This window comes from Ailuropoda melanoleuca, chromosome 15 (assembly GCF_002007445.2).
Source record: "Ailuropoda melanoleuca isolate Jingjing chromosome 15, ASM200744v2, whole genome shotgun sequence".
Taxonomy (NCBI): domain Eukaryota; kingdom Metazoa; phylum Chordata; class Mammalia; order Carnivora; family Ursidae; genus Ailuropoda; species Ailuropoda melanoleuca.
Window position 1 is genome coordinate 64088114 of NC_048232.1, and position 23497 is coordinate 64111610.

A 23497-nucleotide genomic window follows, 5' to 3' on the forward strand; every position below is an offset into this window, starting at 1 on the left:
AGCGCTTTTGGATAGGTATTATTCTCTGACTTTACAGAAAGGGGAATTAAGAGCTTAAATAACTTGTCCAAGATCACAGAACTATTAAGTGGTAGAATTAGAGACCAAAGCTCAAGTTCTTAACCTCTTTATTATACTACCTCCTCATTCCCTCCCACACTAAGTAAATGGTTCTTTATTTCTACTTACCTCAGATAGTTACCCATAAGTCTAACTTTGAAGGCCTTTCATAATCTGGTTTCTCAAGATCCATTTTTATTTTTATTTTTTTAAAGATTTTATTTATTCGAGAGAAAGAGCGTGCGCATGAGCAGGGGGAAGAGGCAGAGGGAGAGAGAGAAGCAGACTCTGCTGAGGAGGGGCCTGATGCTGGGCTTGATCCCAGGACCCTGGGATCATGACCTGAGCCAAAGGCAGACGCTTAATTGACTGAGCCACCCTGGTGCCCTCAAGATCCATTTTTAAGTTTATCTATTTATTTTGTGTTCTTTCCTACTTTCCTTTATTCGTAATATTTGTTATCCCTTGTAGAATGCATTCTGCACTCTGTAACAAGGCTCTGACTTGGCTCCTATTCTACTTCTCCCTAGTATCTTTTTGTTACTTTGCATTTCTGTAGTACTGAGTTAATTGTACCACCTTCATGCGCTTAGATAATGCTTTTTAAGGGAGTCTTATTTTTTCATGTACATATGCCTAATAAATATAAGTATATGCTATAATATTTTATACAGTGGGGGAATGTATTCCCCACTGTAGTTGTCATTAATAGTGTATGAATGTAAAGACATTTATGTTTGAATTGTTTTCTGGTTATAAATTCAGATTTTCATTGTATTGTTGTATTGTAATACATATATATGGTATTTATAAAGCAAGACAATGTTAACCACCTTGTGTTACATACGTTATCATTTAATATTTAAAATATACATGACTTGACTTTCCAAAACAGTGATTTTTAAAGGCTTTAATGAAGTAGTGTTACTGATGGGAATATCACTCAAATGTGTTGGGGAGGAAATGAGATTTTTAGTAGTTGATATCTTTAGGTGAAAAAAGTACTCAAGTTACCATAAAGTATCATTTGATGACTTTCAGTCACCTAAAATGAAAACATTGAAATTTTTTTGTTTCCTTTGGATATAAGAAATACCATTTTCATAGTATCTCACTTAAATGATAAGCAAGGTTAGAGACTAAACTTTTTTTTTCTAAGATTTTGTTTATTTATTCATGAGATACATGAGAGAAAGAGAGAGAGAGGCAGAGGCAGGGGGAGAAGCAGACTCAGTGCTAGGCAGGGAGCCCAATGAAGGACTCAATCCCAGGACCCTGGGATCATGATGTAAGCCGAAGGCAAACGCTTAGCTGACTGAGCCACCCAGGCACCCGAGACTGTAAACTTTTAAGTTAAAAAATAATAGGCACAATTTATAGTTTTGGGAAATAAAAATTAAAGTAATAAGTACTTTATTTTTAGGGGCACAATAACATTAAATAAGAACTTTATTATTGGAAAAGAAACCCAAAACTTGATATGAGAGGAAAAATACTTCTGATTCTTTTTTTTCCTCTCTTTTTTTTTTTTTTTTAGAGGGGGAGGTGAGAGAGGTTGGGGGGGCAGAGGAAGAGGGAGAGAGAATCTTTTTAATTTATTTTTATTTAAATTCAATTAACATATAATGTATTATTGGTTTCAGAGGTAGAGGTCAGTGATTATCAGTCTTATATAATATCCAGAGCTCATTACATCACGTGCCCTCCTTAGTGTCCATCACCCACTTATCCCATCCCCTAACCCCTCTCCCTTCCAGCAACCCTTAGTTTGTTTCCTGTGATTAAGAGTCTCATATGGTTTGTCTCCCTCTCTAGTTTCATCTTGTTTTATTTTTTCCTCTCTTCTCCTATGATCCTGTTTTGTTTCTTAAATTCCACGTATCAATGAGATCATATGATAATTGTCTTTCTCTGATTGACTTATTTTGCTTAGCATTAGATGCTCTAGTTCCATCCACATCATTGCAAATGGGAAGATTTCTGATGGCTGAGTAATTTTCCATTGTGTATATATATATATATATATATATATACCAGATCTTCCTTATCCATTCATCTTTTGATGGACATCTGGGCTCTTTCCATGGTTTGGCTATTGTGGACATTGCTGCTATAAACATTGGGGTGTAGGCGCCCTTTTGGATCACTACATTTGTATCTTTGGGGTAAATACCCAGTAGTGCAATTGCTGGGTTGTAGGGTAGCTCTATTTTCAACTTTTTGAGGAACCTCCATACTGTTCTCCAGAGTGGCTGCACCACTTGGATTCCCACCAACAGTGTAAGAGGGTAGGGAGAGAGAATCTTAAGCAGGCTCCACACCCAGTGCAGAGCCCATGCGAGGCTCAATCTCACAACCCTGAGATCATGATCTGAGCCAAGATCAAGAGTTGGATGCTTAACCAACTGAGCCACCCAGGCGCCCCTATTTCTGATTCTTTAATGAATAATGCAACTAAGTAAAATTCTGTTCTGAAAACTAACTCACCTACCTTGAGGTACTATAATGAATTCCAGAGTGTAGTAATTGTTGTACTGTAAACTCAATCAAATGCTGGCTAACATTCCTACATTTTGATGCTGTTGATTACTGGTTATTTTGTAGCCTATCCCTCGGCCAGATCCTGTGCACAATAATGAAGAAACACATGACCAAGTACTGAAAACCAGATTAGAAGAAAAAAATGAGCACTTTGAGCAAGGACCCGTGATAGAACAACTTAGCAAAATGTTCTTCACTACTAAGCACCGTTGGTATCCTCGTGGACAGTAAGTTCTTTTAACTCCCACTTAACAACTAAAAGAACATGTAACTTTTCTCGTGTTAACAAACTTCTGAGGTTCTAGTCTGCATGGGGAAATTAACACCCACCTACTAAATTATATTTTTAGATGTACATATAGTGTAGCTAAAATGAAATAGTACTTCTTTTTTCTTTTATTTTTAGTGGGGGAATTTAACCAAAACTTTCAGTGAATTTTGCAAAAATTCTTGAAAATTTTTCTATTCTGTGATGTAGTCATTTACTGTTTTTATTCATCCTCCTGCCAAATAATTGATCTTGTTCTTAGCCCACCTGTCTATTTATTTAACAGATCTCGAGTTATTGTTTAGAAAATGGGGTACAGGGGTGCCTGGGTGGCACAGCAGCTAAGCGTCTGCCTTCAGCTCAGGGTGTGATCCCAGCGTTATGGGATTGAGCCCCACATCAGGCTCCTTCGCTATGAGCCTGCTTCTTCCTCTCCCACTCCCCCTGCTTGTGTTCCTTCTCTTGCTGGCTGTCTCTATCTCTGTCAAATAAATAAATAAAACCTTTAAAAAAAAAAAAAGAAAAAAGATCTCAATGAAAGGGCCAGAAATGGAAATAGAAAGGGAGAAAATAAAAGAAAGGACTGTGATAAAAGGAGGAAATAAAAGGAGGAAGGAGGGAAAAAAAAGAATTTTAATTAACAGCAGTAGGTCACTGACTAGGTGTGGGAAGAGACAGGTGACCTCTCAAGTTTCTGACAGAGGTGTTTGGGTGGATGGTGGTGCCATTGATTCACTTTGGGAAACAGGTTTGACAGGAAGATGAACCCATTGTTGGTCACGTTGAGTCTGAAGGGTCAGTGGATCCATCTGGTGGGGAGCAATTCTGAAAGCAACTGGATGTATGGCTCTGGAGCTTGGTTTACTTACTTAGTTTCTCTTCAGATGGTACTTCCTCCCTTATCCTTAGGTAAAATAGAGATTCCTTAGGGCTCTAGTCTCATACTCCGTGTCTTGCTGAAATTCATTCTAAGAGCTTTAATTACTTTCATTATATAGATGACATGCAATTGCTCCATTATACATTTTTTTATTTCTTTGGTCTTATTCCCAGTATCGTTGTCCTTAGAAATTTCAAAATAGGTATATGTCCAGAGTTTTAGTAAATTCATTATAACAAAAACAGAGCTCTTCTTTTTCTGTCTTAAAAAAGCTCCTCCTTTAGTAATCAATCTTTCTATTTAAAAAAAGTGTTATTTCTGTATCAATTTCTCAGGAAAAAAATCTGCAATTTTTTGGCTACCATAGTGTCATTCAATTCCTGCTTCTGTTTTATATCCTTTTCTTTGATTTTTTCTTTCTTATTTAGTACTCACTTTGTTTATACATGCTCTATGGGTTTTTCCCAGTCTTTGTAATTATAATTTAGGGTATGTGGAAATAAATTAGCAGATCATTTCTTAGTCCCATATCTGTGTCATTACTGTATTCTGAGATTTCTTTCCATGATTCATGTTATCACTCGTGTTTATATTTTATTTGTCTCATTATCCAGATATTTAAGTTTAAGCCCTATCTCAAAATTTTTCTATGATGACTTTCAGTACTTGTTTTCTTCCTGCGTGTTCCATATTGCTGCAATATTCTGCCGTCTTTTGTGTATGACCAAATCACTGTAGTTATAAAAATCCTGTAAAGGGGACTCGAAAGGAACAAAATTGAAGGCAAGAAGACCATTAGGGAGTCTTAAAATCACGTGTGTTATCCTCAGACATTTATGTCTAGTATGCCACCTATGTTTAATCTTATTTACTTATTTAATCTTATTACTGCTTATTAGCTTTTGACTGCTAATTAATTTAATCTCCTGGTATGTCTTGTCCCATTAGGATTACTAGGCACTTGCAATTTTAAGCAGACTTTAATTAGATGCAGTTGATTATCCCAGTATCTCTCCTAATAAAGAGTTTAGCAGAAAAACTCCAGATACTAGCTTATGTATATAAAGAAAGTTTTTACCAATAGGCATTGTCCTTGTGATGCATCATCTTTCAGAATTTTAAATAAGCTAAGGTGTGATCACTAATCATTCAACAAGTATTTGTTTGCTATCCAAATATTTATTTTGGATTAATGTAAGCCATTTTCAAGTGTTGATTTCTAGATGTCATTGAGCTCTTCTTAAGCATCAGGCAGTGTATAGAAGGATGTTTTATTAAATATTTCACAATTTTTAAGTTATGGCAATCAAAAGACTGAGAACCATTATGAATTTAATAATTGTGGGTATATAATATCTTTTTAAATAAGTTTTTATTACCAGACACAAAGTGCTCGTTTAAAGTATTTTTAAACAATGCAGTAAAGTATAAAATAGAAATTTTCTTTATACTTACTCATTCCTTATGCCCCATACATAAACACTGTTAAACTCTTCCTATATGAATAGACCTCTCTCATATTATATTCAGTCTTGTGCTTTTTAAACTCCAGTAAAGCAAAACTCTTTTCTGAGTGTACAGCTGTGTTTTAAAGGGTCCTGGGCTTACTCAAATCATCTTCCCTCTCTAGTTACTAACTCCATTTAATCTTGTTATTTATTAAAGAAAATAGAAATAATAGTGCCTAATTTGCCTGATGGTTTTAAAAAAGTAAGTAATTCCAGTGTTATATTAGTTTCAGGGGTACAATATAGTGATTCAACAATTCTATATATTACTCAGTGCTCATCATGATACGTGTACTTGTAATCCCCTTTACCTATTTCATCTGTCCTCCCACCTACTTTCCCTCTGGTAACCCTCAATTTCTTCTCTATAGTTAAGTGTCTGTTTTTTGGTTTGTCTCTTTTTATCTTCGTTCATTTGTTTTGTTTCTTAAATTCCACATGTGAGTGAAATCATCCTGTATTTGTCATTCTCTGACTGATTATTTCACTTAGCCATGTATATCCTCTAGATCCATCCATGTTGTTGCAAATGGCAGCACTTCATTCTTTTTTTATAGTTGAGTAATATTCCATTGAAAAAATATATATATATATGTGCCACATCTCTTTATTCATCTATAGATGGATACTTGGGTTGCTTCCATGTCTTGTCTATTGTAAATAATGTTGCAATAAACATAGGGGTGTGCATATCTTTTCAAATTAGTGTTTTCATATTCATTGGGTAAATACTGCATGGTGGTTTCGAGATAAAATATAATCATGTAAGTTAAGCACCTAGCATATAGCATATGCTCAGTGATAATATGGTAATGATAATTATTAATAGTGTCTCCTACTCATAGTTTTCTTCTTACTCTTTTTGAAGCATCTTTTCTTAGATTGTTTTGAGGTATAATTTACATACAGAAAAATTCACCAGTTTTAAGTATACACTGTGATGAGTTTTGACAAATGTGTATACAATTGTATGATTACTACCACAGTCAGAATAAAGACTGTTTCATCACTTTAAAAAGTTCTCTCCTTTGCCGTGAGCTTCTTCCCTTTAACCCCCACCCTTGGCAGTCACTGATCTCCTTCCTGTCACCTTTTAGAATTTCATGAATTTCTAGAATTTCATGTTTTTCCCTTTCTAGAATTCCATGTAAATGGAATTACACAGTCTGAAGCCTTTTGTGTCTGCCTAATTTAACCTAGTATAATGCTTTTGAGATTCATCTTTGTTGTTATGTTAACCAGTAGTTTATCCCTTTTTATTTCTGAGTAATATTCTCTTGTATGGATAGACCACAATTTGTTTATCTAATCAACAGTTGAGGGACATTTTGGATTCTTCACAGTTTGGGGCTGTTATGACTAAAGCTGCATAAATATTCAAGTACAAGTCATTATTGACATATTTCCATTTCTCTTGGGTAAATACCTAGGGGTGGGATTAGTTGGTCATATGATAATGACATGTTTAAATTCATAAGAAACTGTCAAAGTGGCTGAACCATTTTTCATTCCCATCAGCAGTGTGTGACAGTTCCAGTTGCTCCATATCCTTCCCAACACTTGCTATTATCATTCTTTTTTAACTTTTCGGTCATTCTGTTGAGTGAGTAGTAGTATTTCATTGTGGTTTAAACTTACGGTTCCCTAAATTCAAATCACCTTGAGATACCACCTTACACCAGTTAGAATGGCAAAAATTGACAAGGCAGGAAACAACAAATGTTGGAGAGGATGGAGAAAGCGGATCCCTCTTACACTGTTGGTGGGAATGCAAGTTGGTACAGCCACTGTGGAAAACAGTGTGGAGGTCCCTCAAAAAGTTAAAAATAGAGCTACCCTATGATCCATCAATTGCACTACTGGGTATTTACCCCAAAAATACAGATGTAGTGAAGAGAAGGGCCATATGCACCCCAATGTTCATAGCAGCGTTGTCCATAATAGCTAAATTGTGGAAGGAGCCGAGATGCCCTTCAACAGATGACTGGATTAAGAAGTTGTGGTCCAGGGGCGCCTGGGTGGCACAGCGGTTAAGCGTCTGCCTTCGGCTCAGGGCGTGATCCCGGTGTTGTGGGATCGGGCCCCACATCAGGCTCCTCTGCTATGAGCCTTGCTTCTTCCTCTCCCACTCCCCCTGCTTGAGTTCCCTCTCTCACTGGCTGTCTCTATCTCTGTCAAATAAATAAATAAAATCTTTTAAAAAAAAAAAAGAAGAAGAAGTTGTGGTCCATACATACAATGGAATATTACTGAGCCATCAGAAAGAACGATTACACAACATTTGCAGCAACATGGACGGGACTGGAGGAGATTATGCTAAGTAAAATAAGTCAAGCAGAGAAAGACAATTATCATATGATTTCACTCATTTATGGAACATAAGAAATAGGAAGATCGGTAGGAGAAGGAAGGGAAGATTGAAGGGGGGGAAACAGAAGAGGGAATGAACCATGAGAGACTGTGGACTCTGGGAAACATACTGAGGGCTTCAGAGGGGAGGATGATGGGGGGTTGGGATAGGCCGGTGATGGGTATTAAGAAGGGCACATATTGCATGGTGCACTGGATGTTATATGCAAATAATGAATCATGGAATACTGCATCAAAAACTGGGGATGTACTGTATGGTGACTAATATAACAAAATAAAAATTATTTAAAAAAAAGTCATTTCCTTCTAAAAAAATTTATGTTTCCTTAATTGCTAATGATTTTGAGCATCTTTTCATGTGCTTATTGGCCTTTGTATGTTTGGGAGGTTTTTTTCGTTTGGGGTTTTTTTGGTGAAATATCTGTAAAAAGCTTTTGACTATTTTTAAAAACCCAATTAGTTGTCTTATTATGGTGTAAAACTTGTGGATCAAAGTCCTTTGTGAGATATACGTCTTGTAAATATTTTCTCTCTGTGGCTTGCTTTTTCATTTAATAGTGTCATTTGAAGATCAAAAATTTTTATAATTTTCACAAAGTCCAATTTACAAATTTTTCCTTTTAGTTCAGGTTTTTTACATTCTACTTTAAAATCTTTGCCTAATCCAAGGTCACTAAGACTTTCTTCTGTGTTCTCTTCTAGAAGTTTTATAATTTAAGCTCTAACATTTAGGTTTCCGATCCATTTACAGTTAATTTTTATATATGGTGTGAGATGTAAGTTGAGGTTCATTTTTTGGGCATATATATATATATCCAGTTGTTCCAACACTATTAGTTGAATATATTATCTTTTACCACTTAATTGCCCTACCAACTTCGTTGAAACTCAGTTGACCACATATGTGGGTTCTGGACTCTATATTGTTCCATTGTCTATCTTTGCCATACCATTCTGTTTTGGCTAAATAACTTTAAGTTTTGAAATTAGGTAAAGTCCTTTAATTTTGTTCTTATTTTCAAAGTTGTCTCAGCAATCTTAGGTCTTTTGCATTTCCTATAAATTTAAGTATCAGCTTATCAGTTTCTACAAAAAGCCTGCTGGGATTTGAAGGAGATTGCCATTCAGTCTTTAGATCAGGTTCAGAATTGCTGTCTTAATGGTATGGAATCTTTCTGATCATTAAAATGGTATATTTCTTAGTTTATTTAAGTCTTCAAAAAATTTTCACTTAACAGTGTTTTATATAATTTGCAGTGTATGAATATGGTACATTTTTTGTTAAATTTATTTCAAATATTTCATAATTTTTATGCTATTATAAATAATAGTATTGGGTTTTTAATTTCAGTTTCCAAAGATTTGTTGTTTGTAATACAGTTTTATTTGTTGTAGAAATATGATTGATTTTTGTTTATTGACGTTGTCTCCTGTGATCTTGAGAGTAGTTCTAGTAGCTTTTTAGATATATTCCTTAGGATTTTCTATGTAGATGATCATGGTATCATTGAATAAAGGCAATTTTACTTCTCCTTTTACAATCTGTATGCTTTTTATTTCTTTTTCTTGCCTTACTGCACAGCTGAGAGTCTTAAGTACAGTGTTGCATAGAAGTATTGAGAATGGACATCATTGCTTTTTTTCCAGTTTTAGTGAGGGAAAGCATTGAGTCTTTAAACATTAATTGTGGTGTTTCAATATGGGTCTTTTTATAGATGCCCTTTATCAGGTTGAGAAAATCCCTTCTATTCCTACAGTGGAGAGGTTTTTTTTTTATCATGAATGGATGTTGAATTTTGTTAGATGCTTTTTTCTGTATTTATTAAAATGATCATAATGTTTTTCTTTTTTAGTCATGTGATGAATTATATTGAATGACTTCAAATGTACCAGCCTTTCGTTCCTGACTAAACTTCATTTGGTCATGATATATATGTGTGTGTATATGTATATATACATAATGTAGTTCGGATTCTGTTTGCTAAAATTTTGTTGTAGAATTTTTACATCTTTGTTTATTAGGATATTAGTCTATAGATTTATAACATCGTTGTCTGGTTTTGGTTTCAGAGTAATGCTTGCAACATAGAGTAGGTTTGGTACTATTTCCTCCTCTTCAGTTTTTGGGAAGAGTATGTGTAGAATGGGTATTGTTTCTTAATGTTGGAATTTACCAGTGAAGCCATTTGGGTCTGGAATTTTCTTTGTGGAAAGATTTTCAACTGCAAATTCAACTTCTGTACACAATAGATAGGACTATCCAGTTTATCTCTTCTTGAGGGAGCTTTGGTAGTTTGTATCAAATTCCTTCAGGATTTGCCCATTTTACCTAGATTGAATTTATTTGTACATAGTTTATAATATTCCCTTATTATCCTTTTAGTATTTTCATTATCTGTAGAGATGTAATTTCTCTCATTACTGGTATTGTTAATTTGTTGATATTTTTTGAGAGCCAGCTCTTGGTTTAATTGATTCTTTTGTCTTTCTGTTCCCTGCCTCCCTCCCTCCCTCCTTTCCTTTCTTTCTTACTTACTTGCTTGCTTTTTTTTCTTTTTTTTTTTTTAAGTAGGCTCTACACTGGGGCTTGAAATCACTACCCTGAAATGAAGACCTGAGCTGAGATCAAGAGTTGGAGGCATAACTAACTGAGCCACCCAGGAGCCCCAGTTTTCTGTTTTTGCTCCTTGTTATTTCCTTCCTTCTGTTTACTCTGGGTTTAATTTGTTCCTTTTCTAGTTTCTTAAGGCTTAGTGTTTAGAAACCTGTCTTCTTTTTTAATTTAAGTTTTTAATGCTGTAAATTTCCCATTAAGCACTGCTTTAGCGCATCTCACAAATTTTGATGTGTTTTCACTTTCATTCAGTTTAAGATGTTTTCTGATTTCTCTTTTGATTTCTTCTTTGACCCATGAATTATTTATCAGTGAGTTAAATTCTAAATATTTTGAAAATTTTTGGATACCTTTCTGTTACTGATTTCTAGTTTAATTCTGTTGTGATCACAAAGCATACTTTGTATGATTTCAGTCTTTAAATTGATTAAGATTTGTTTTATGGCCAGATTATGGTCTCTCTTGGTGAATGTTTCACATACATTTGAAAAGTAGGTGTATATTCTGCCATTATCGCTGGTAGTGTTCTAAAAATATCAGTTAGGTCTGCTTGGCTGGTAGTATTGTTCAAGTTTTTCTATACCCTCATGAATTTTCTGTTTATCTAATTGATTATTACTAGAGGAACATTGAATTCTACATCTGTACTATGGATTTTTCTATTTCTCTTCCTAATTTTATCTGTGTTCATATATTTGGAAGTTCTATTATCAGTTGTATATATGTTTATTATTATATTTTCTTGATGAATTGACACCTTTATCTTTATGAAGTCTTCTTTTTATTGATGCTAATATTTATTATATGAAATATATTTTATCTGTATTAATACAGCCTGTCCAGCCTTCTTTTGACTAGTGTTTACATGATCTATCTGTTTCTGTTCTTTTAATCTGTCTGTGTCTTTATGTTTCAAGTGGGTTTCTTAGAAGTAGTATATAATTGGATTTTTGCTTTTTCGTCCAGTTTGACTTTTCATTTCAGTATCAAGCTATCTTAAATGCTGTTTCCTTTGATTTTCAGTACTTTCATTTTTCTAACATTTGCTCTTAGCTCACTTTCCTCATGAAATTTAATTTGAATATAGTCATTTTGAATAGCTGTTACCCCTGTTAGCCCAACTATCTATAACTATAGGTGGTTTAGCTATCTGTTAATGTTGTGTTTATATTTGTGGGTAATTTTTTGTTTACATCTCCTGCTCTAGGTTTTTCTCTCTTCATCAGGAATGCATCTTTTGTACTTTTCCACATGATCTCTAATACAGTATTCTTTTTTTTTTTTAAAGATTTTATTTATTTATTTGACAGAGAGAGAGACAGCCAGCGAGAGAGGGAACACAAGCAGGGGGAGTGGGAGAGGAAGAAGCAGGCTTCCAGTTGAGGAGCCTGATGTGGGGCTCCATCCCAGAACGCGGGGATCACGCCCTGAGCCAAAGGCAGACGTTTAACGACTGCGCCACCCAGGCGCCCCTCTAATACAGTATTCTTAATACAGTGTGTGGGTGCTCAGTTGCTATCTGATGAAATACTATCTTACCTAATTATCTTCACAGCTTCTTGAGGGTGTTGTTTTTCTTTGAAATAGTACTTCATTTATGGTAGTTTTGGGGATGATCCACTGGTAAATTTCTCAGTGATTCTTAGAAGTTTTATTTCCAGAGTTTAGCTGTCAAATTCTGTGGGTTTATTCAATTTCCATTTTATTTAGGAGAGTCTCAGAGTAAATGTTCCTTATTATCAAATTCTTAATCAAGGTCAGCAAAGTGAGTTTTATGATCCCAAGGTGTTGCCTAACTTCATTCAGTCCTGAGCCTACATGCATTTAATTATTGACCTCACCCAGAGTGGGTGGGCTGGAAGTGTAGGTAGTATGACTGTACAAAACTGATTCTGTGAAATAGCCCAGTGGCCAATAAACATTGGTGATTAGATTATCTCTGGTCTGGAAGGCTGAAGTTAATATTGTTACTACTTAATTTGTGAATTGCCTTTTGCCTTTTCCTGATCCTGGTGATCATATTTACTTTGGGATGGCAATTCAAAGAGTCTTAGATTTGGACTTTATGCTGAGAGTGGGTGCTAGCGCTGTTTTGAATTTTTAGTGTGGGAGGTGGGTGATGAGAAAACTCAGGACATTGGGTTTGGGTTTAAATGGAACTTTTAGTTCCTTACCCTCTGCCTTTGCCCGAATGACTATTTGTACATTGATTTGTGCAAAGGTTGATTTCAAACGATAGCATATGTAACCATGCGGCTCCTACTACTTCCTATTAGATGATATTGTGGGTATGAAAACAAATTCATCTAGCCTAGCCATTAGATTATATTTACCTGAAGTCATGGAACTTTAAACGTATTCTTTGAAAGGTGCCCCTTATGCAAATCCTTTTTTTTTTTTTTTTTGGTATCCCCAACAGCAATTTGTGTTAGATAGCCCCTTTGTAAATAATTGCTGAGGACATGATTCTGAGTTGTTTTGCCCTCCCCAGCAGCCCCTGAGGTATCTCCTATTGGCCTTTAGGGTTGCCAGTACTCAGGAAGCAAGTATGTCAATGCCCTTAGTTGCTAGCATTTGTGTACAAGCTGTTTTTCCTTTCTTCAGTCTTCCTCAGTTGGCATGAAAAAAAATCAAAAGTGATGGTGCATTCTTTCCATTATAATTCTTTCCAGAGCACATCATTTTAGCAATATTAAAGTCCCTAATGGTTGTGTGTGGGTTTTCTGTTATTTTTCTCATTAATTCAATCTTAATAACTTCATTGAAACCGTTTTTATGTATCTGAAGTTCATATACTATCTTGGTTTGTCCTACTGATTCCTTTTCATCTTTTTTAATCTATAAATTTGGGAGTGCTCAAGTCTTTGGTTCTCTGCTCTTTCCTGTCCCATTTTCTTTCTTTCTTTTTTTTTTTAAATATTTATTTATTTATTTATTTGACAGAGATAGAGACAGCCAGCGAGAGAGGGAACACAAGCAGGGGGAGTGGGAGAGGAAGAAGCAGGCTCACAGCAGAGGAGCCCGATGTGGGGCTCGATCCCACAACACCGGGACCACGCCCTGAGCTGAAGGCAGACGTTCAACCGCTATGCCACCCAGGCGCCCCTCCTGTCCCATTTTCTAACACAGTGATCTCAACCAGTCTTATGGCTTTAAATACCTTCTGCATGCTAATGGCTCCCAATTCTATCTCTGGTCAAGACCTGTCCCCTGACCTCCAGAACTGTATATCCATCCACCTGCCTACTTGACATGTCTAATAGGCATCCCAAACTTAATATTGTCTCTAATTGAGCTTCTGATGGTGTCCTACAAACCAGCTTCTCCTGCCCCCTTCCCTTAGTTGATGCTAGTTCCATTCTTCTGGTGGTTTGGGCCAGAAACCTTGGTGTCATTCTTGACTCTTTGTCTCACACCCAACATCTGGTCTGGCAGCAAATCCTATCCTCTGTCTCCCAAAATGTATCCACATTTGACCATTTATCACCATTCCTTTTGCCACTATCCTGGTGCATGCCACTGTCTTGCCTGGTTTACTGAAGTCATTTCCTAACTGGTCTCCCTCCTTCTGCTTTACTTCTCTATAGTCTGTTCTTAGCATATTGGCAGAGTAACCTTGTTAAAACTTCCCTTAGTTCTTAAAATTTTTCTATTGAAAACCTTCCAGTAGTTCCCTATTTGTTCCCATCTGTTACTATAAGAACCTGTGTGATCTGATCCTCCATTACCTCTCCATTCTCATTTCCTATTGTTCTCTTCCTTGTTTACTCTGTTACAGCCACACGGCCTCTTGGCCGTTCCTTGAACATGCTTTTCCTTCAAAGGCCTTATACTTGCTGTTCATGCTACATAGAATTCTTTTCCTGCTAGTATCATCAAACCTAGCTTTCTCACTTCCTTTGGGTTTTTGCTCCCTGAAACCTTCCCTGACCGTAAGTTTCATGAGGGCAGAGATTTTTTTTTCTCAGTATGAGATATTTTATTTGAGAAGAAATTATTTTTTTTAATGATTTTTTATTATGTTAGTCACCATACAGTACATCCCCGGATTCCGATGTAAAGTTCGATGCTTCATTAGTTGCGTATAACACCCAGTGCACCGTGCAATACGTGCCCATGAGGGCAGAGATTTTGTCTTGTTTTGTGTACTACAGAATTCTTAGCACCTAGAAGTAGTCGCTGGCATGTAGTGGATTCTCACACATCTAAAAATTAATAAGTGAATGGGTGAGTGATCCTGATTCTCGTAATACCTCTTAAAAAAGAAGATGTAAGCTAACATAGCTCTACTAGGTATAAAGTTATGTTGAAGGAAGAAGGATGGAAGGGTTGAAGGAAGGCTGGATGGAAAATAAGAAGGATTTGGAAAATAATTTTAAATATCTTGAAATATAGATCAATCCTATAAATGTATGAATAGCAGTATTCTTTTATTTAAATAACTATTTTATTATTTTTCCACGGAGGCCACAAAAATTAGTTACCCCATCAATAGGAAACAGATTTGAACATCAGGCTGCAGTGTGAACCGGGAGATAAAGTTCTGTTCTGGATTAAGAACTGTAGACAGATAAATCAGATATCCCTGAGTCATTGTGTAATTTAAGAAGGGTAACAGTGTGTCTTGGTTTTCCATGAATAGTCTTGGTTTAACTCTCTCGTTAATTATTAATAGGGTGGGTTTTTAATTCTCTCAAGGGTCTGAGTCTGATGATAAGTTATAAGGGCACCCTATAATTAAAGTGCTTGCTCCTGGCTAATGATCGTAAGAGATATTGAAGTTCATCATAAGAAAGTGTGATTTCCTCGGGCACCTGGGTGGCTCAGTCGACTGGTTAAGCGTCTGCCTTCAGCTTGGGTCATGATCTCAGGGTCCTGGGATTGAGCCCCATGTCTGGCTCCCTTCTCTGTGGGGAGTCTGCTTCTCCCTCTGTCTCTGCCCCTCCCCTCCTCTCATGTGTACGTGCTGTCTCTCTCTCCCCATAAATAAATAAAATCTTTAAAAAAAAAAAAAAAAAGGAAGTGTGACTTCCCAAACCCCTGTTCTGGTCACTAGCTGCTTTGAGAGAACACCTTTCAGGGTTGCACTAGTCAAACCTTGATTATCTGGCTCATAACTGGAACCCTTAAGAAAATGATTATTTTCTATAATTTTTCTATGCCAGTATAAGTACATGTAGAAAAGTTTATGTAAATTATATTATGCTGTATGTGTTATTCTACAACTTAATGTTCTGTGTTATTGTATATAGATGTACTTCATTTTTTCTACTAAATTTCTGGTTTGCAGTTTTCAAAAAATCAGTATCAAAAACAATGTATAGGAGAGCTGCCTGTATGAAACCATAAGTTAAGCAAAAAAGAATGCTTTCAATATCTTAATCATAAGTAAAGAGCATAAGATACATGTCTTACCATTTATGGTACAGAAATCCTTACACTGGATTTCCACATTCACAAAAAAGTAAATAAAACTTAGACCAACTTGCCAAAATCTGGTCTTAAGGGAATTTTTGAAGAGAACTCATCACCATAAACACATGTACTCTATGTAGAAATTCTCTTAAATCAATAAAGAAAATAAGGAAATGCAAAGAAGCAAAAAGAAAAATTCTCTCTGGTGAAATCACTCAAAGTCAGTCACTGCTAACAATGCATTTCATTTTTCTTTTTATATCTGTTGCAAGTGTTGTTTGTGTATTTTTACATGGCTTTAATCATACTGTGTATATAAATGTGCGTCCTGCATCTCTACCTCCCTGATTAATATTTAATATTTTACTATTAAGATAGTTAATATTTTAACTATTTTTCTATATGCTTTAGACTAGATTTCCAGAAGAGGAATTACTGGATCAAAAGCTATGACTATTTAAAAATATTTTTTGATACATATTGCCACACTGCTTTTCATAAGTATTGTACCAGTTAATACTTTAACCAGTCGTGTCTGATGTTGCTTTATTTCATCACACCTGTGCTTGGGTTGGACATTATGATTTTTAAAATATTGTGATTGCAAAAACAAAAGTTCCTCACTGTTTGCACTCCGTCCAGTTTTTGTGATGTACATTTTCTATAAACATATTATTATTTGAATTCTATTGTGTATTAAAACATGATTTTGTAGCTTAAGAGACCTCCATTTAGGGGGAATGTCCCCATAATAAAACTTTAATAGAGCATGTTCAAAAGGCAATTATTAATTTGTTTTTTTGTGGGTTTTTTTTTTAAGATTTTATTTTTTATGTATTTGAGAGAAGAGCGAGCAAGCATGAGCTGGGAGGAGGGGCAGATGGAGAGGGAGAAGCAGGCTCCCCACTGAGCAGGGAGCCTGATGTGGGGCTCCATCCCAGAACCCTGGGATCGTGACCTGAGCTGAAGACAGCCGCTTAACTGACTGAGCCACCCAGGCACCCCAAGACAATTATTAATTTTTAATTAAGGATCAATTATCCAGGTTACCTTATTGAAATCAACCTCAAGAGCAGCAAGAAAACCTTTCTAAAATGCTTATTTAGTGGAAAACAGTTTTCACAGTGGGGAAATGTGGCTTCTTATTAAGAAAAATTTAAATATTTATCTTGGATTTATCTAACATTATATGTATATATATACCTTATATATATAATAGTGTATAATATATATAATAATATATATATAATATATGTAAGGTTTCATTGATTTCATTGAGTACTAATGAACAACAAACTAATCATAGAAATTTGATATTTATTTCAAGAACAGTTAACATTTACTAAAATAATATCTTAAATATTTTCTTCTTTTCAAGGTATCATAGACGTCGTAGGAAACTGGATCCTCCAAAAGACAGATGATACTGAGGTTTTCAGGAATCAAAATATGTTATCTTGTGTCTCATTTGCTATTTGAAAATGCAATGGAGTATATTCACTAATACGTTATATAGCAAAATAATAAAGTGTCTTCATATATTAGAATGTGTATTTCTTTATATATATTAGGGTAATCGTGGATTTGACATTCTTACTTACAGAAACCTACTTCATCTTACTTTGCTTTTGAGATATTAAGGTCTGCCATTTATTTTTATGTGTCTAGTGTGATTAACTATTTTTACATTATCAGCCAAATATTATTAGTAGTATAAATGTGATTAATAGAAATGTGCATAGTACTCCTGATTCTCAAGGAAATTTTTAAATTGCCTTTGAAAAGAAACTCATGAGGCCCACTCAGAAAATTAATGTCACAATTCTTTTGACTTCTAGGAAATAATTAAGTTACAGTTGACCCTTGAACAACACGAGTTTGAACTGTGCGGGTCCATTTATACACAGATTTTTTTTTGATGAATATAGTCCAGTACTGTAAATGTATTTTCTCTTTCTGATGATTTTCTTAGTAACATTTTCTTTTCCCCAGCCTTACTGTAAGAATACAATATAAAGTACATATAACATTTAAAATATATGTTAATTGAACATTAATGTTATCGGTAAGGACACCAGTCAACAGCAAGCCGTTAGCGATTAAGTTTTTGGGAAGTCAAAGTTATAGATGGATTTTTGAGTGCATGGCGATTGGTATCTCTAACCCCCTTGTTGTTCAAGGGTCAACTGTGGTTACATTTTAATTAGTTCTACTGTCTGCCGGGTCCTTTATATACATCATTATTAAATTCTCGCAATAATTCTTTAAAGAAAGAACATCATCCCCATTTTACGGGGAAGGCCAATTGACTTGAACCCTACCTACTTAGCAAGTGGGAGAGCCAAAATCCAAACGGTCAGGCCCCAAAGCTTTTTTACAGTGTATTACAGTGACAAAAGGGTATTTTCTTTCACCCAAGAGTGTACTTTCCTAGAAAGAAAGCACATTTTGCTTACAGTTTATATAATTTTTTTTGAGATTTTTTTTTTCCTGGCTCTTTTAGAAATTATGCTAGCTTCAGAACACATGCAGCTCTGGTTAAAATGTTGATATCACTTGGGGCGCCTGGGTAGCGCTGTCGTTAAGCAGCTGCCTTCGGCTAAGGGCGTGATCCCGGCATTCCAGGTCGAGTCCTACATCGGGCTCCTCCGCTGGAAGCCTGCTTCTTCCTTTCCCACTCCCCTGCTGTGTTCCCTCTCTCGCTGGCTGTCTCTCTGTCACATAAATAAATAAAATCTTTAAAAAAAAAATTGTTGATATCACTAAACTACTTTATGAGAATGTTAGTAGATTATTCTGCTGTTGATTGTCACTACCACCTTATATGTGATCCTTGATTGCATTACTGTTCCTGTGAGTTCTATTTAGGAGGTGAGGAATCTCTTAAGAAGGTGGAAAAGTGTTTTATTCAGACTTGTAAAATATTTGTGGTATTTTAAAATTTGGTGTGAAAAATGATTTCAGTGAAGTGAAATTGAAATGAAATTCATTGAAATGAAAACTTATTTCATTTTAAGTCTGTTGTTTAATCTAGTTCTTTTAATAAAGGAACTCTTGCTGAAGGTTTAAGTATTTTGTAGAATCTACAGAAAAATAAATAGGGAAGAGTAAAGGAACTAATTAATAATGGCCACCCTCTGTTACCAAAAGGAAATGTTTTTTAGTGGCTTACTTTTTTCATTAATACATTAATCTGGGGGGAAAGATCAAAGAAAAACAAGTTGGTAGAACTTAATAATCAGAAATATTTACCAGACAAGTTTAATGACGTTGAAAAGTGGTTAAATTTTTTCAGGTTGATTTATATCCAAATTTTTATTAAGATTGAGATATGCCACATTTTAAAAGTAGGAAGAATAAGGAATTTAATTAAATAAAAAAATTTTTTCTAAGTTCGAAGATGTACTAAACAGAGATTGTTCAACTGTAAGATACCTAAACATCACACCCACATTTCAAAGCTTTGGAGAATTAACTTCAATCTTATTATGCTGGAAATACAGATTAAAACTGTAGTTGCTGGAATTTTGGTTTTCATGGATTGCTGTTATTTAGTTTTGCTAAATAAGTGCATATTCCATCACCATCATCACCTCCTTTCTGCTTCTTCCATTCCCCACTACCCCAGGAGTAGTAACTTACCTGTCATCACTAACATTTTATTAAATGTCCACTTATTTGTCTCCTTTTTCCCTGAAACTTAAAAACTTCATAAGGTGGGACGGTCCTTTAAAGGGAATTAATTGAGCTTCATGAAAAATTTACTACCGAGTTCTTTTTTTTTTTTTTTTTTTGACGACCCTGTTCTGTGTCCATTGGTAAGGTGGAGCAACACACCTCAAGCTGATAAAAAGCACTGTCGGTGAAACCACCAGAGGGCACTCTCACATTGTGTTGTATTCAAACGTTGCTCACCCAAAGGTAGTAGTTTAAAGTGCTTCTACCAGAGAATATTTGGATGTTCTTTAGGTAAGAATGAGTGCTAGAATAAATGGCAGTAGTGAACTTATGTGTTGAAATATTCTGAGTCCATTATTCATTCTGTTGATCTAGTTGTTAAGCATTTACCCAACCCCTAATACATGTGAAGAGGCATTATACTTTTTGCTAGGCCAATAGCAAAAAATGGTCCTTTCTAAGGATGATTTATCTACTTCACTAGTATCTACTGAGCTACTTAATTTTTATAATGATGTTTTTAAACCGTGAACATAGTACATTATTTTTTTAAGTTAGAAAAGTAGATAAATAGAAACTAAAAATTACCCATAATTATCCCTTATAAAGATAACACTAAAATTTTTGCTCTCCTTCTTCCATTTTATTTCACTGCGTAAATATATGTCAGAAAATAAAAGTAGTATTAATTATGCGTGCTATTTTATAACTTCCTTTTTTCATTTAATATAACTGATTTTTTTTGCCATATCATTACTCTCATGTAACAAATGCATATTACTGTATAATCTGATTATCATAATTAACTCCCTACTTTTAGACATAATCATTGTTTCTCTTTGTTCCCTATTATAAATAATACTGTCATTAACATCCTAGTGGATACTTTTACTTTTTTCTAAAAGACTTTATTTTTAGGGGCACCTGAGTGGCAGTTGGTTAAGTGTCTGACTTTTGGTTTCAGCTCAGGTCATGATCTGAGGATCTGTGCTCAGTGCAGAGTGTGCTTAAGACACTCTCCCTCTCCCTGTACCCCTCCCCCACTCAAATAAATCTTCAAAAAAAAAAAAAAGTGAAAGACTTTAGTTTTTAGAACAGTTTAGGTTCACAGCAAAATTAAAGGGAAGGTACAGATATTTCCCATATCCCAACATATACCTTCCCCCTATTTCAAGCCTATCTTTGCTTCATTGTATTGCATTTACTTCTTTGTCAAAAATCAGTTGACTATATTTATGTGACTCTATTTTTAGGCTCTCCTGTTCTGTTCTGTTGAAATATTTTGTCTATTAGTTCACTAGCACCACACTCTCTTGATAACTGTAGCTTTATAGTAAGTCTTGAAATAAGATAGTGTCAGTCCTCTAACTTTGTTCTTCTTCAATACTGGAGGATTACATTAATTGATCTTTGAAAGTTGAACCAGCCTTATATACCTGGCATAAATCCCATTTGATCATGGTGCATAATTCTCTTTTATACGTTTTTTCAATTTGATTTACTAATACTTTGTTGAGGATTTTTGCATCTATATTCATTTTAGATATTGGCTTGTAGTTTTCTCTTCTGGCAATGTCTTTGTCTGGTTTTGGTGTTAGGGTAATGGCCTCATGGAATGAGTTAGGAAGTATTCCCTCTGTTCTATCTTTTGAAAGAGATTTTAGAGAATTGTTACTATTTCTTTGTTAAACGTTTGGTAGAATTCACATCTGGGCTTGGTGCTTTATGTTCTGGAAGGTTATTGATGCAATTTCCATATTTTTATTTATTTATTTTAAGATATTTATTTGTCAGAGAGAGCACGTGAGCGCAAGCAGGGGGAGCGGCAGGCAGAGGGAGAAGCAGACTCCCTGCCGAGCAAAAGCCTGATGTAGGCGAGCATAAAGAGCCTGATGCGGGGCTCGATCCCAGGACCCCGGGATCATGACCTGAGCTGAAGGCAGACACTTAACTGACTGAGCCACCGAGACGTCCCAGTGCAATTTGTTTAATAGATACAGGCTTATTCAAGTAGTCTATATCTTGTGTGAATTTTGCCAGATTCAAAGAATTGGTCTACTTCATCTAAGTTATCTGTGGATGTAGAGTTGTCCATGGGAATTGTAGTAATGGCCCCTCTTCCATTTCTAGTATCAGCAATTGGTGTCTTGTCTTTTTTTCTTAGTTATCCTGGCTAGTGACTTAACTGTTTTTTATTGATCTTTACGAAGAACAGCTTTTGGTTTTATCAATTTTTTCTATTCATTTCCTGTTTCCAATTTTATTGATTTCTACTCTCATTCTCATTATTCGTATTTTTCTACTTACTTTGGATTTAATTTGCTCTTCTTTTTCTAGTTCCCTAAGGTGGAAACTTAGATGGTTGGTTAATTTTAAATCTTTCTCTTTATCTAACACATAAATTCAATGCTAAAATTTCCCTTCAAGCATGGCTTAAACACTGCGTCTCACAAATTTTGATAGGTTTGTTTCATTTTCATTTAGTGCAAAATACTGTTTAATTTCTCTTGATATTTCTTCTTTGACTCGTGTTATTTAGCAGTGTGTTATTTAATCTTCAAGTACTTGGGGATTTTCCAGCTGTCTTTCTGTAAATGATTTCTAGTTTAATCCCACTGTGGTCTGAGAGCAGACATTGTATAATTTCTATTTTAAGTTTGGTAAGTTGTGTTACATGGCCAAGAATGTGGTCTATATTAGTGAATGTTCCATGTGAACTTGAGAAGAATATGTATTCTACTGTTGTTGGTTGAAGTAATCTATAGATGTCCGTTATATCTAGTTGATTGATGGTGTTGTTGAGTTCAGCTACGTCCTTAGTTATTTCCTGCCTGCTGGATCTGTCCATTTCTGATAGAGGGGATTAAAGTTTGCAATTATAATACTGCATTCATCTATTTCTCCTTGCAGTTTTATCAGCTTTTGCCTCACATATTTTGGCATTCCGTTGTTAGGTGCATACACATTAACGGTTGTCATGTCTTTAGAAAAATTACCCTTTTATCATTAGGTAATGCCCTTCTTTTCCCTGATAGGGTTCCTTGCTCTGAAGTTTGCTCTGTCTGAAATTAATATAGCTTCTCCTGCTTTCTCTTGAATAGTATTATTATAGTGTATCTTTCTCTCTTTCTGTTTATTCTTAATCTATGTGTGTTTTTCCATTTTAAGTGGGTTTCTTACAGACAACATAGAATTAAGTCTTGTTTTTTATCCACTCTGACAATCTCTGTCTTTTAATTGATGCTTTGGACCATTGACATTCAAAGTGATTATTGATATAGTTGGGGTATTATCCACTATATTTGCTACTGTTTTCTGTTTGTTGCCCTTGTTTCTGTCTTTTGTGTTTTACTCTTTTTCTGCCTTTTTTGGTTTTGATTAATTTATGTGATTTTGTTTTCTCTCCTTAGCACATCTGTTATTCTTTTTTTTTTTTTTCATCCTTAAGGCCTTCGTACATGCCAGGCCCTGTTGTAATATACTTCTTTCTTTAAAATCTTTTTTAGTGGTTGCCCTAGAGTGATTGCGTATATATATTTGCAACTAAGCCAAGTCCACTTTAAGTAACACTATATTGCTTCATGGCAGTGCAAGTACCTTATAGTAACAAAATAATCCTAATTCCTCCCTTCTGTCTCTTGTATCATTGTTGTGATTCATTTCCCATATAAGCATATATACATATCATCAGATACACTGTTGCTATTTTTTAAAGATTTTTTTTTTAAAGTAATCTCTACACCCAACATGGGGCTCAAACTCACAACGCCAAGGTCAAGAATTGCATGCTCCACCGACTGAGCCAGCCAGGTGCCCCTGTTGCTATTTTTTAAAGATTTTATTTATTTATTTGACAGAGATAGAGACAGCCAGCGAGAGAGGGAACACAAGCAGGGGGAGTGGGAGAGGAAGAAGCAGGCTCATGGCAGAGGAGCCTGATGTGGGGCCCGATCCCATAACGCCGGAATCACGCCCTGAGCCGAAGGCAGACGTGTAACCGCTGTGCCACCCAGGCGCCCCAGCTGTTTTTTAAACAAAGTTACGTTAGATCAGTGAAGGATAAGAAGAGTTAAAGTTTATATTTTACCTTCACTTATTCCTTCTTCGTTGCTCTTTCTCTGTGTAGATCTGAGTTTCTGACGTGTATCATTTTCCTTTTCTTT

The 23497-nt window shown here is 35.3% G+C and overlaps 1 protein-coding gene across 3 annotated transcripts in view; it reads left to right on the top strand.

Moving 5' to 3' along the window:
• MRPL42 (mitochondrial ribosomal protein L42) overlaps window positions 1–17200 on the top strand; it is a 31375-nt gene extending 14175 nt beyond the window's left edge. For all 3 annotated transcript variants that reach the window (XM_034644006.1, XM_002921780.4, XM_019802342.2), the window contains 2 exons: window positions 2665–2828; window positions 17035–17200. In XM_034644006.1, coding sequence (XP_034499897.1) covers window positions 2665–2828; window positions 17035–17080 — 210 coding nt within the window. In that variant the 3' untranslated portion in view covers window positions 17081–17200. The remainder of the gene's footprint in view (window positions 1–2664; window positions 2829–17034) is intronic.
• The last annotated feature ends 6297 nt before the right edge of the window (window positions 17201–23497 follow it).